This window comes from Nanorana parkeri, unplaced genomic scaffold (assembly GCF_000935625.1).
Source record: "Nanorana parkeri isolate BGI_ZX_2015 unplaced genomic scaffold, ASM93562v1 scaffold191, whole genome shotgun sequence".
Taxonomy (NCBI): domain Eukaryota; kingdom Metazoa; phylum Chordata; class Amphibia; order Anura; family Dicroglossidae; genus Nanorana; species Nanorana parkeri.
The window spans coordinates 593691-607893 of record NW_017306459.1 but is presented as its reverse complement, the minus strand read 5'-3'; the positions used below and the strand labels follow the sequence as shown (position 1 = coordinate 607893).

Here is a 14203-nt window from a genome sequence, read left to right as displayed (position 1 = left end):
TAAGGAGAACTTTGGGGAAAAGCCCTAACCCCATAGTTCTCCTTTGAAGCTCATTATATTAAATATACTTTAAAGAGACCCTGTCACAAACTTGCAGGTGAAAACAAAGAAAAATCAATTAAGTTTAATGTTTGCTTGCAGTGTGTTTCTTTCCATAAATTATTTTATGTAGCTGCTGGGGAAGGAGGGAAGAGGAATATCTCAAAAAATAAAAAAGATGGCACGTATTTCAAGACAGTATCGAACTGATAAAGTGGACACAACCTATGTCAGGTCATGTCAGTTGTCATGCAACCTAAGTTGACCTAAAGTTTAGGCAGCCTAGATCACATGGTTTCTGGCAATCTGGAGCATTGTGGGTGTTTCATGTAATTAGAAATTCTGCTAATACGGCAGTGAACAGAAAAGACAACAATTAGGAAGCACAGCCTGCACATGTAATGAGCATATGACTTCCCCCATCCAGATAAATAACTATACCATACACGGAAACCTTTCCTTTACATTAACACACAGTAATAAGATTATTTGCATTAAGCTGATCTCTAACAAATGTATATAAAAAAGACAGACTATCCCTTTAATTATCTTACCTGCAAACTTGCAGGGTCCTCTTCACTTCAGAAACCTGGACTGCCATGACACTCCTCTCTTCATTGGCTTCTGCAGTTACCTTCTCAAAACTCAATGTGGCTGCGTTTAGTTTAATCTCTGCTTCATTGAGCAATTGTGTTGCCTTTATGAAAAATACAAAGTTAGGAATAATCACATGGAGGAAATCATGCAAAAATATATAGGAGACAAATATGATGCCAAATTGTTATTGATGGCATGTTCATGGCATAAAAATAGGAAATAAATGTAGAGCAACTATTGAAAAGGAAGAGATACCACTGGTGTCCATGATTTTAATTTTAACCAGTGACAGTGTATATCATCTGTATAGTACCGTGGCTTCCATTAACCACTTGCCGTCCGCCCGTAGTAAAAAAACTGACGGACGGCACTGCAGCATTGGCGGGTTGCCGTCTCCAGACGGCATTTTTTTTCTGCTCGCTCGCGCCCCCTAGCGGGCACGCACGGGCAGAAAAGACCCGACCATTGCACACACCCGTTACCGGGTGTTTCACATATAGGCGATCAGCGGCTCCATAGCCCACCGATCATCTATATGTGCTCGTTCGCGTCCGAATCAGATCTCTGCTTCATCAGCTTCTTTTGGGGTCCACAGGTAACATTAGGGGTCCCAGAGACCCCTAATGTCTCCATAAAGAGGACCTGTCAGTGTGCCTTTGCTATTATATAGGGGGATTGTTATCCCCCTATATAATAGCAATAACAATAAGTGCAAACAAATAAATATAAATAAAAATAAATAAAAGTAACATATAAAAAAGTAAAATAAAATAAAAGTCACATATAAAAAAAGGGTGGAAAAAAACCCCAAAATGTTTAACTCCCCCACGTTTACGCGCCTATAAACGTAAATACGCGTCCGGTGCCCCAGCGCGCAAAAATTACAATTGCGCCACACATGTTACATATCGCCGCGAACGTCGCAGTGAGAGCAATCATTTTAGGGCCATCAATCACTGATAACACTAAACTGATGAGCGGTAACAGCTTTTAAAGCGTCGCCTATGGCCAATTTTGGGTATTATCGTTTTTTGAGGTTTCGCGCGCGCACGCAATTTTAAGGCTTGACATGTTTGGTGTCTTTTTACCCGACGTGACCCCGTCTTTTATATTTTACCAAAAAATTGGGTAATAATAAATGTTTTATCATTTAATATAGGGGAAACTGTTTTTTTTTTTAAATTTCGGTAATTTTTCCTTAATATAGTAAAAAAATAAAACCCCCAGTGGTGAATAAATACCACCAAAAGAAAGCTCTATCTGTCCCCAAAAAAGGGTATAAAATTCATTTCAGTACAGCGCTGCATGACGGAATAAATGTCAGTCAAAGTACCGCAGCGCTGAATACTGAAAAATGGCCTGGATGGGAAGGGGGTTTAACACCGCGGATGTCAACTGGTTAAAGAATATCCCTGGTGCATGGGTCCCTATATCACTGTAGTAGGGACCTTAATCTTTGAACATTATCAAGAGAAGGGCCAGATGTAGATACAAAAGCTCTGTAAAAATGTGTGGAATTTGTATGTTGTAAAAATAAATGTATTTATTAGTATATTTGGCTTCTTTCTGGACCGATTTACTCCATACAGTGTGTGCATAATGCATAAAATGTACACATATTGTAAAAAAGACAAAACTTACTTCAGCTTGTGCCTGCCTTATCTTGGCCATGTCATCACCTTCATGATTAAGCTTTTCATCCAGCAGAGGACGGTGTTTCTCAATAAAGACAATCTCCTCCTGTAGTCTTGTATTCACTGCTTGTGTCTTGGCTGCTTTTACCTGGGCTGTTTCTAGTTCTTGCTTCTTACGAGAAATATGCCACCGTAATTCAGAAAAATCCTGAGTACATGCATCATACTCTGTTTATAAAACATACTATGGTTAAGAAAACATGGCTGCAAAAGTATTCTAGTTCTATACCATTTACCGTTGTAAAAGCTCTCAAGGTTGTAAGCTACAGCTGAGAAAGGTTCTATTACAATAAAACAGCACGTGTGTAAAATGAATGGTATGATTGAATAAGACAGAGAAGTTTCTCATACATTTAGTGAAGATGTATCGCAATATATGTAATCATGTCACAATCTCACAGTATACACAATATAAAATGATCAAGGAGACCGGCATCATATTAAACATGAATTATTTTGTCTTAGAAAATGCTGGGCCATCCCCAACTGTTATGTTGGTGCTGCAAAGCAGATCAAAACCCTGATTGAACCCTAACAAGGAAAAATACTATGCATTTTTTTAACCCACAAGAAGAAACACTCAATTTACTGTTTATCATGGATAAGGGAATCCTAGCAGCAACTTCCTGTCTACATGTATATGCTCCAGCCAGAGGTGTATCTATGGTAAATAGCACCTATGGCAAGCACTGAAATTGTGACCCCCCCAGTTCTGGTACATTCAGACACACATCCACAGTAGAGTTGCTGAGCTGAAGATACAGGAATGCTTACATTATTGATTTCCTCTGCCGTGCTCTGCAATAGGTGATATCATCAGTCAGATATCAATCATCAATCAGAATATAAAATCTGTGTTATCCCAATTTGGCAACAAAACTGGAAACTATCCAGTTGCCATGCACAGCTGCTCCAGATTTTGTCTACTCCAGTTTCGATAAATTCCCCTTATTGAGTATATCTAATTTTTAAGTTGTGAGCTCTATGGACATTTATGTTTTTTAGCTATATGAGTTTGAATGTTTTTTAAGTTAAGGGAGCTATGAGTATATTTTTTTAAAGTTGAGTACTCTATGACTATATGTCCTTTTTTTTAAAGTTGAGAGCTCTATGAATTTATATGCTTTTTTTTTTAAAGTGATACTAAACTCAAGAGTTAAATCTTATAAATGCCTTCAAGTACCCTAGTCCATTTTAGGAACAAGCTTGGATCGGTGGCTTCTTTATAACACATGCAGGGACCATGAGGAACAAAAGTAGCCACCCTCCAGAAGGAAGGACAGTGTCAGCACCAATTCAGAGATGATTGGAGGATCTACAGCTGAGTGATACACAAATAAGATACATTTTTGGTAATACTTATTGTACCGAAATGCATTTTTAAAGGTTTAACTCCTGAGCTGGGTTTTACTTTAAACTAAGAGCTCTATAAATATGTATGTTTCAGGACTCTCTCTGGTGTCCAATATGTATTACAGTGGCTGATACAAAAGCGGGGTTTTGATCGCACAAAGCTCTCCGCTGACCTTGCAATTTATTGAGCTCAGGCTTGCCAATCACAGATTGGGGTAACTTATACAATTTCCTTATTTCCTGAAAAAACCTTATAAACCATTGAAACTCTGAACCCAGATAACCCATTATCTGAAATAAAGTTCTATTTTACCTCATTAGAAAGCATTAATCATTCTGTCATTAAGTGTCCTATTATCGGGTAAAACATGTTTGTTTCACTTGGCTAACCGAAGTCTAAATATAGCAAGCACTGGTGTCAAGTAGCTCTTTAGTCATCTAACGGGCTTTTTATTAATTAAATTAAACAGACAACAAAGTGCAAATGATAAAACTGGTTAAAAAGACATTTAACTTAGTGTAATCAATTTATCAAGATGTTGTAATTTGTTCGAGCAATATTTCTTACATTATTTCCTATATTTGTATAAGTACAGCACAGCAAAATGGAGCATGCAAATCAGCATTAATAAGTGTCATTTAGTAAATGAGCTCACTGGAGCAGACACATGGAAATGCAACCTGCTTCCTAATGAGCACACTGCAGATCCCAATGGCATCATGAGAAAGTGAAATACATACAGTATAAACTGTCCAGGCACTGTAAAGAAACAAAAAGGGGAAAAACCAACAATGTGTTATCATACTGATGGCAGGGCTCAAGTGGAAGATTAGAGTAGCAGGAGAACATAGTAAAGATAGGAATGTACAAACTGACCAACAAGGCCAGAGGGTTTCCAAAAAACAACAAAACATGTTATGATGGATTAAGTGACCCACTTGTTATACCCTCATAGACAGACCCCTTCATATTAGAAAAAGTTGTGAAACTGAGAAATTATTTCCCATCTGTGTGTTGACAAATAACAAAGACTGTGGCATGTCAAAAAAAGTTCAGCAATGTCCTTCAACAGAAATTACTTGTATTGAAGAAATGTATATAACATTAAATATATGACTTTAAATAGTTGCTTACAATGACTAAATAAGCTTGAATAATTAAAAACAGGCCCGATCATTTTGCACATGTTTTCCATGTTATATAGGTTTACTTAAAGGCAAGACGGAGTGTTGATGAATAGCCCCCAAGAGTTTAAACAAGCTATAAGTACTCTCAGACACATCAATCCATCAAGAATAATGCCAGAATTAACAGACTGCCAGTCTAAGCCTGATGCCCCTATTCTGAGAGCGAGCATGCACTATAATCCCAGCCAATAAATGAGTAAACAGTTTGCTGTAGTCACAAAAAATTCTAACCAGCCAAAAAATATTTTTATTGACAGTGGTGGCCCATGGGCCTCTGGTACAGTTGTTTCAAAGTAATCTTGATTGCCTTCAGCTCTTGCAAAATCACAGCTAAAAATGGACACATCATGCCTATGGGTACAATTCAAGGCTGGATCATCAACTGCACTAAATTGCCATATTTTCAATTGGAGAAGGCAGACAAGACAGAAAAATAAGAAATAAAGATCACCAGGACTGTAATATATCACTGGAAAATTTAAATTTTTGTGTATATTTTATTTTGTGTTTAAAAAAAAAAGCCTGCAACATCTACACGTATTGTCCTAAACAGTATGAATTTCAAGGCACTAAAATGTGCAAATAATACATAATCAAACAATTCCTATAACTTCTAATAACCATATAATATTTGTTTTTTAATAGATCTTTTGTAGTGCTTGTGTTACAATACTACCTATGCCATTGCACTTTGTGTTCCATCATTTGACATTTATTTATAGACAGTTTATGGTTTGACAAGTAAAAATATATATAATGAATGTCCACTATATTTGATGTAAAAAAAGTGGTTTGGAAATAGCTATAGAAAGTATAATATGGGATTATTATGAAACTCATTAAAATGAGAAAAAAAAGTAGTAAAAGTCTTCATACATAATGAGGCCCAGAAAAAGCACTCAGCATAACCCCAACACTCAAGTGACAATTCAATAAAGTTCTAACAAAAGGAAAAAGTTTACATCAGTGGCCGTGAGCTCTGCATAGCTTGCTGGTATGAACGGGCCCTAAATGTTACATTCATTTATTGTGGGTTCTCTGTGACACCTCCAGACTGACATCCATGTTTAAGTTGAATGCCAGAAACACAGCTAAATATACCAGTAAAATACCTATAATGGAGTTGTTTTATCTGCTAAACAATTTGTATTTCTGTCCAGCCAGAGCTGAGATTCACAAAGCCTTGAGGGCAGCATAGCCAGGCTGGTGACTAGATTTTATCTACTGCAGTTACGCAATACAAAGCGGATTCGGTAGTGAAGGAGCAGCAAAGGATTGATGAGATCAATTCCTGTCACTGTGTTAGCACATGTTCCCTGCAGTAGAGCCTGACTGGGCCCAATGCTGCCCTAGAGGTCTACTGTACAGGGAATTTCAGTCCCTTTGTGGCTGGACGTACAGTGTACGTCTCCCGTCACGAAGGGGTTAAATCAACTCAACTTCATTTAAAAATACATTACATTTTTTTTCTGATTACATAACTTGTTTTTTAAATCTACCTAGAGACCCACTTTAACTATATGTAATGAAAATGAATACATTCCTTTGATAGTTTAAATGTATGGAACATAATTCCTATCAGGAAGAAAAAGGACACTACCTTTTTGCACAGCCTCAGGTAGATTATGCAGCTTCCACAGGGAGAGTACATCAATTTGTCCGAGTAGACCTTGCTTTCGTTTCTGTTCCAGTTTCAGAGCCTCCTCTGCTTCTTGCCGGTCAGCTTCTAACCGCCAGATCAGCTTTATTACCTCTGAAATTACAGCTTCTGTGTCAAGCTGTAGAGATACATCTGCTCCGGGCTCTGGGGAATCTGAGAAACAGGACAATTAATAAGGATGTTAGGTGCTTTATTTAGTACACACATTTTTATACTCTTTAAAGAGTAGTAGTGTTGGAAACAACAATATGCTACAAATGAAGAACATAGTGAAGGAAGGTGCTCGATTTATGGGAATCTGCCTTGAACCCAATTTATTTACCGTTACCCTAATAAGTACACAGTTCCTGGTGCACTTAATCCTTGTAGCTCAACACATTTCTGCTGAAAGCCACCATTGTATGGTATACAAGCAATTGCAAACTGGCCACCTCACCTGCAATTATACTGAACAGCTGCTTCCGGAATTGGCATTTGCCAGCTTTCCATTCCACTGCAAACGCAAAAAATAGAGCAAGCCCTATTTTTTGAGTTTGCAGTTGAACGGATCGCTGGCAAAGTTTTGCACTGCGGGCGGGGCGTGTATGCGGTGCCATTGATTTCAATGCACCGCCACGTCCTCTCCCGCCCCAGAACGCGGGGGGAAGTTTCTTAGCGATCCTGGGGCGTTCCAGCAGCTACCGCTCTGGAATGCACACGCTTTCAGTGTGAACAAGCCCTAAGGGAAACTTCCCTTGCAAATGCAAATTCCCTTCCAAAGTAAACAGTCTATTTGCCTCCAGTAAATTAACCACAAAGCATCTAACCTGAAAGCTGAAGCATGGGTTGATTGGGTAATTCGCAAGGCAAATGAGGTTCAGTGTGGATACATATAAAGCTATGCAATATAGAGATTTAAAACATGCACGCATCATACTTATAAAACTAGAAAGAGATTTATCTGCTCATTAAAAGAACCATAGGCTCAATGGAAAAAGACAAGAATTCTTATAAGAATATTACTGAGAAAGAAGGGAAGTTTTACTTCTGTATACAGAAAAGGTTATTTTCACTTTTGCAGCCAAATTGGGATAACACCTATTTTATATTTGTTACATGTTCCCATTCACATAGCATAAGCTACAAAAAAAAAAAAAAATATGCTTCTTGCAGTTTAAACTACTTTTAGGTGGGTTAAGGTTTTGAGGTTTAATATATCTACTTGCCTATCTTTCTTTGCATTGTTATGAGAGGCTGTGAGGGGTCTGAGGTGGTTTTTCCATTGCATGTTAATTAAGTGAATGAGAGAAACACAATCCTCAAATTTCAGTCCTAAGCTTTTCAATTAGGATAGATCTTAAGGAAGGTGCTGAGAAAAACCTGTAATTGGCCATCTGCTGTAACAAAACATCTAAAAAGGTAAGAAATATTTGTTTTAATTATTTTTCTTTATGTTGTGTGAATAGGATCACATAAACATAGAGAGTGGTTTTCACAAATATGACTGCAAACGTGGAAATACGTTTTAAGAGCTGTGAAAATATAGAATAGTTCAATTGCCTTTGAGGATTAGTTTTCTCCCCTGTGTAAAGTGAGCAAAATATCCACAGAGAAGTTTTAAGAAATCAGCTGGTTTTAGAAGATAAGAGATATACTGTTAAAGGGATGTTTTGCTGGAGGTGGGCTTTCTGGGCAGATATTAGTATGGGGTCTATAATGTATTATGATTTCTGTGTGGCAGGTGGCATTATTTTACCCAAAATGAATTGCTCGGAGGTTTTAATAGATTGACTTCCATCCATTTAAAAAAAGGTCGGCATAAAAAAAAAACCAATATATTTTTCTAAGATCCATTCATATAGTGTAAAATTTTGTTGCATCCCCACATCCCGTGCTCAATAGACCCTACTGATGCCATCCCTATACTGCAGCCCGTTAATTACCCCCTCCCCTAAACATCGGGTTATATATTTTTATTTATTTTTTTACAAATAAATCTTTAGTTAAAGTGGAACTGAAGTCACTGATTTAACTGTTTCCCAAAGCAGTTGCATCAACCGCTTCCCTGCCGGCCGTTGTAATTAAACGGCCGTCCGGGAGTTTCTTGGATGTAAGATGTCCCCGTCCATCCTGCTCGTGTTCGCCGCTGGGTGGCATGCATGAGCAGGAAAACTGCTTAAAAAGTAAACAGCCAGCGATGGCTGTTTACATACAAGCGGTTCAGCGGCTGTAGAGCCGCCGGATCGCTTTTAGATTGCGTGCAGGTGTGATCTCCGCTGTATCCGCTTCGGGCTCAGGACACGCAGGATGGCTCTGTCATCTGAGATCAGCGGGTGCATGACTGAACAAATGTCAGTCAAAGTACCGCAGTGCTGAATACTGAAAAATGGCCTGGACAGGAAAAGGGTGTAAACACCTGGTCTTCAAGTGGTTAAAGGTTTGCCTCTGGTCACATTTGCCACTGTGGTTATGTCAGCTCTCAACCAAACTTTCAAGTTCTCAAATAGATGGTGTCACAGCTGATCACATGTGCAGCACCATGGCCACTGCAGATGTAAATAAGGGCTAAGATGGTGTGGTCTGCAGCTGTAAAAGACAGGAGGATGTATTTCCACTTCAAATAATCTGACTGGTTACTGTTCTTCACCTGGCTCCCAGTCACCCATCCTTTTTTTTTATTTTTTCGTTGAGTTCCCTTCCTCTCATTACACACAGGCTCTAATTTTTGGTTTTGGATAGAATAGTGAAGAGTCAGAACCTCTGTTCTGTATGACACTTGTCAAATAGATGAGATTTGAGATTATATCCTTGAAAGGAAAACCTGAAGACTTGAAGTGCCACTCTGTTATGAACATATACTCCAAAAAATGTAATCAGTGTCTTGTCTACATTTATAGTGATAAATGTAAAAAAGAAAACAGAAAAAAAATTGACGAATGAGACAATGGTTAAAGGTCAAAACAGTTAATATATATTTCTGCAATTTAATGTATAACTTAAAGTGACATTAAACCCTCAGATTTTTTTACATAAAACAATAATGTAATGTGTGCCTTACTGTAATCCATGGTTGTTTCCCTTCTCTTTGCTGCTCTTCCTTTTAAATCCTTATCTATTCTCATGCTTGGGGAGAACTTCCCTTTGCAGCTGAGTGCCTCTTCCTGTAGTGCTGGCTCAGGTTGTGAACCTGCACACAGACACCATGTATCCATTTCAGAGACAAGGCAGTCTGCTGCAAAACAGAAGTTCTGCCCAGCATGAGAAGAGAGACGGATTTAAAAGGAAGAGCAGCAAAGAGAAGGGAAACAACCATGGATTACAGTAAGGCACACATTACAGTATTGTTTTATGTTAAAAAATCTGAGGGTTTAATGTCACTTTAAATAAATATAATTAAATAAAATAAAAAAGTGGAAATATTAAATAAGTTATATATAAATTCATCTATACATGATATTTGTGATAAGAGTAATAATAATAAAAAAAATTATACAATAACAAAACAATATTGAGACTTTGTAGTCAGGATATTCTCCCCACTGCCTAGACCCTTCCTCGGTGTATGCAAAATTAAAATAAAAAGTTGTGACTACAGTTGGGCTTTTACAACATTAGCCTCCAATTTGCTAAGTACCAGTTGCCTTTACAGTACATAAATGATGTTGTGAGGGCTCAAAACCTTAACAGCTGCAAAGAAATAATTCTCTGACAGGCTTTTCTCTTGCTTTCTCCTAGGAAATATATGTATATATCTGCCACTGCCAACAGACACGAGAAATAGTCAGGCCTGTGTACATTACTTGGAAAGACCATCTCGGATCCTCCATGATGACAGTGACAGATTGCAGCGGGGAGCAAAAGAATGCCATGGGTTCTGATACAGACACCTTGGCAGGTGTTCCAAGCTGTACGCTTGCTTGTTTTCAGACTGACCAGCATATAGAGGTATTGAAATAACAAATACATGCTGGGTATTGAGCCAGACTTTTCAACCATGTTTTCAAGAGCACATTTGTACAGCTTTCCGAAAGAATGTAAGCTATGTCATTATCAAGGTACACTGGGGGTATGGGACTTTCTTGAGCTGGAAAAGCAAATGGCAACCGCATTCATCGATTTATAACTAACTAAAAAATTAAGGTGCACATGGAAGGGATTTACACATTGCACACTCAAACATTTCCCAGCACACTTACCAGCTTGCCTGCAAAAAAAAGCTAACACTGTCTCACAACTCTCCAGGCAATAGGTCACCGGGCTATGTGTTCATCTGCCGGCGCAAGATTCTGCAGCCAGATGTAAACAGAATATTAACACCTGATATTTGCCTGAAGGGTGGCCCATAATCAGTATCGGTTCTGAATAAATTTTATCGGTCGACCCCTAATACCAACCCATAGGCTTTGTGCGTAGTCTTTTTAGTGTTGATTTGGGCACATTATTTAGTCAAAACATTTTTTTTTTTAAAAGGTAAATGAAAAGGGAGATCTGCTAGCACAAAAAGCAAGAGATCAATCAAATGGATTGGTAACCATTCAAGCCCAGCAATATGGATCCAGGACAACCATTGGCAGATCAGAATTACACAGATTTGATCATTTCTAGTAATTGCATTTCCTTATTTGTGTGATCAGAAGCAAATCTTATATCTAGTGAAATATGATGTACATCTACTACATTGATATTAAATAGTAATCATCAGCAGTTAACTTTTTTTGGTAACAGTGATTTTTTTTTTGTATTATGCCACAAGGTAAAGAAACAATTTCTTGGCTGAGGGCTACAAAATGTATATGATGTAAGATATCTGCTTATAATCAGTCTTCCATCTCCCTCTAGTGGCCATGATGGTGTTTGTGGCATAAATACAAACTGACAAATCTTTATTACATGTCCATGAAAAAGATGACTAAGGCTTGTTTTACACCTAGGCGTATCGAATATGCGCAGAGGGGAAATATGTCAAATAAAATATCAAACTCTTGCAAATACATACAAATGTACAAGTGTATAAACAAATAAATACATACATAATTAAATAAACTATAACAAATGAGTGGCTCTTCTCACCCGAATAGACCAAAATATCAGTACTATAAAACACAAAGCTTAGTCGCCATGAACATATACAGTATATATATATATGCAAAATTAACACACACATATTTTACAACCATATCTACAGCCCAATATGTCAAAACAGGAGAAGAATGCCACTCATTAGTTAAAGGTAAAATCAAAATTGATATAACACATGTAAATAAATAAATCAGAAGTGTATGTAATCCACAGTTATAAAAAGTGTAAGTGCACGTTAAAAACAATATAAATATAAATCGGAAAAAAATAATCACAAACTAACCTCTTGATCAATCTACAATGATAATGTATTATCCATACATGAAATATCCAATGTGAAAAAAACATTCTCAATCTAGAATATTATATAAAACATGATAAATATCCTACATTAAATATTCTAAATAAACTATTGAGACATCTCATTAATGGATATACATTGATCATTAGCATAGTCTCCTAAAAATACTATCAATTAAGCAACAGATGATTACTAAAAATCTTTCTTATCATAAAGGTCTTATAATAAAATATAAATAAAATATTGAATATCATAATATATGCTCTAAGAACATCTAAGAAATATGGTAGATACTATCTGGAAACTACACTAATAAGGCTAGTTAGGCGAACAGAGAAACTCACAAAAAGTAGCTGAAAGGTCCTAGGTTTATTTAAAATACTATATTCTAAGGAGAAGGATCTTCTAACACAGGTGTCCCAGGCAATTGCCCAGAACCTTCCTCTCAATATTTCAGAAAATGTCAAAAGCACAAATGTATTATCAAGTGATAAGACCAGAATCCATCAAAACTCAGGACTGTTCCTATCACTCATAATAATATGTAACATCCCACTCAAAGTTTAAACCTTTAGGGATACGAGTGTCTATCTTGAAAATCCAAAAAACTTCCCTTTTTCACAAAAGGGAAGCTCGATCCCCTCCTCTTAAAGGTGTATCAACTCTTTCTGTAATCTGTACCTTCATACTTTTAATATTACTATTATGATAGTGACACAAATGTTTAGCTACGTTAGTATTCTTAGAGGTTCTAATATTGTATTTCAAATATTTTATTGTTTTCATCGACACATTCTAAGACAATTACACCATATAACCGAACATTACAGTACCAATTGTACGCAACATAACATAACATTGGTTCTACCCTAAAGTGAATCCCCCATACTTTCCCCCTTTCAAGCATGGGGATTTGATCGCTAAGTGATCCCTATTATGCTTCTGTTGATATGAAACTCTTTTATACAAAATATTGCATACCACTGGTATCACATAACTTACTTACATACATAAAAAACGTGAGACCTAACACAAGAGAAGAAGAATAAAAAAATAAAAAACAAACAAAGAAAGAAAAAAGAAAGAAAGAAAAATAAAAATATGTAAAGGCCGTCAGGAAGGGAAGAGGGAGGGACAAACCCATAAGCTATAATTATAATTAGTCGGGGGGATTAGAGGTTCTAATATTGGATAAATGATCTCTCATGCGGTCACACAGTCGTCTTGTGGTCTTACCTATATACTGTTTGTGACAGACGGTACAAGAATTTATATATATAACAAATCGGGTCTGACAATTAACTAGCTGGTTAATTTTAAATGTTGTCCCATTAGAATAAGAAGTCACTAGATGATTATCACCCAAAATACTGCAGCTTGAACATCGGGCTGCATTACATCTGTATAGACCTGTTGTTCTTAACCAATTCATGCTGGGTCCTCTCTTACTTCTAAAAAGACTGGGGGAAATAATATTGTCTATGCTAGGTGCTTTCCTAGTTACAAAACGTATACCTGTATCTAGTATATCTCTAAGATCTGTATCCCCATGAAGAATAGGTAAGTACCTCTTGACAATCTTTTTAACATCTTCAAATTGTTGACTGTAACGAGTAGAAAATACTGGGGGGGAATTCTTACCCTTCTCTTCTCCAGGGGTAACCCTCCTATCCCTAATTTTCTGACTAACTATGTACAGCGGGGAAGCCATCGCTCGCCAAGATCACTTGCAATAAGCCTGCTGGTCCACCCCCCTCCATGGTCCGCTCCCACTGCCGGCTGCCCCCCTCCTCGCCAGCTGCCTCTCTCCCCGCCGGCCGCCTCCCTCCCTGCCGTGGTTTTCAGTGTCCCCCGTTCTTCAGGGGGACCCATGACCACAGCAAATTAGTTCAGGATGGAGACCGGGCAGCAGAGCGGAGAACGTCTGTTCTCTGGTGGCTCCATGTCAACAGTGAGACAGGAACTCTGTGCTGTGCTAGAACTCCTGTATTGGAGGTGACAGATTCCATAAAGAGAACCTGTCACCTCCAAATGCTATCACACAGGGGATTGTTAGCTCCTGTGTGATAGCAATAAAGTTAAGTTAAAAAAAGAAAAAAATGTAATCAGAATTTTAAATAGATAAACATTTATAAAAAGTAAAAAATAATGAGAAATAAGAAAAGAAAGGGGGAAAAAAACCCAACTCTGCCACTCCCACGATCTACATGCGAATAAATGCACACTGTTGCAGATATTCCCCTCACTTCTTGTCTGATAAAACCATAGGCAGTAGGGAAGGAAGTGGGGGTAAGTCTAACTAAAATTAAAAAT

At 37.5% G+C, this 14203-nt stretch overlaps 1 protein-coding gene across 1 annotated transcript in view; it reads right to left on the bottom strand.

The window, feature by feature from the left end:
• LOC108786077 (coiled-coil domain-containing protein 178-like) overlaps positions 1-13601 on the bottom strand; it is a 128324-nt gene extending 114723 nt beyond the window's left edge. Inside the window, exons 1-4 of the mRNA XM_018555296.1 lie at positions 13532-13601; positions 6472-6684; positions 2278-2498; positions 594-736 (exon numbers count right to left, since the gene is read on the bottom strand). Coding sequence (XP_018410798.1) covers positions 594-736; positions 2278-2498; positions 6472-6684; positions 13532-13601 — 647 coding nt within the window. The remainder of the gene's footprint in view (positions 1-593; positions 737-2277; positions 2499-6471; positions 6685-13531) is intronic.
• Between the last annotated feature and the right edge of the window lie 602 nt (positions 13602-14203).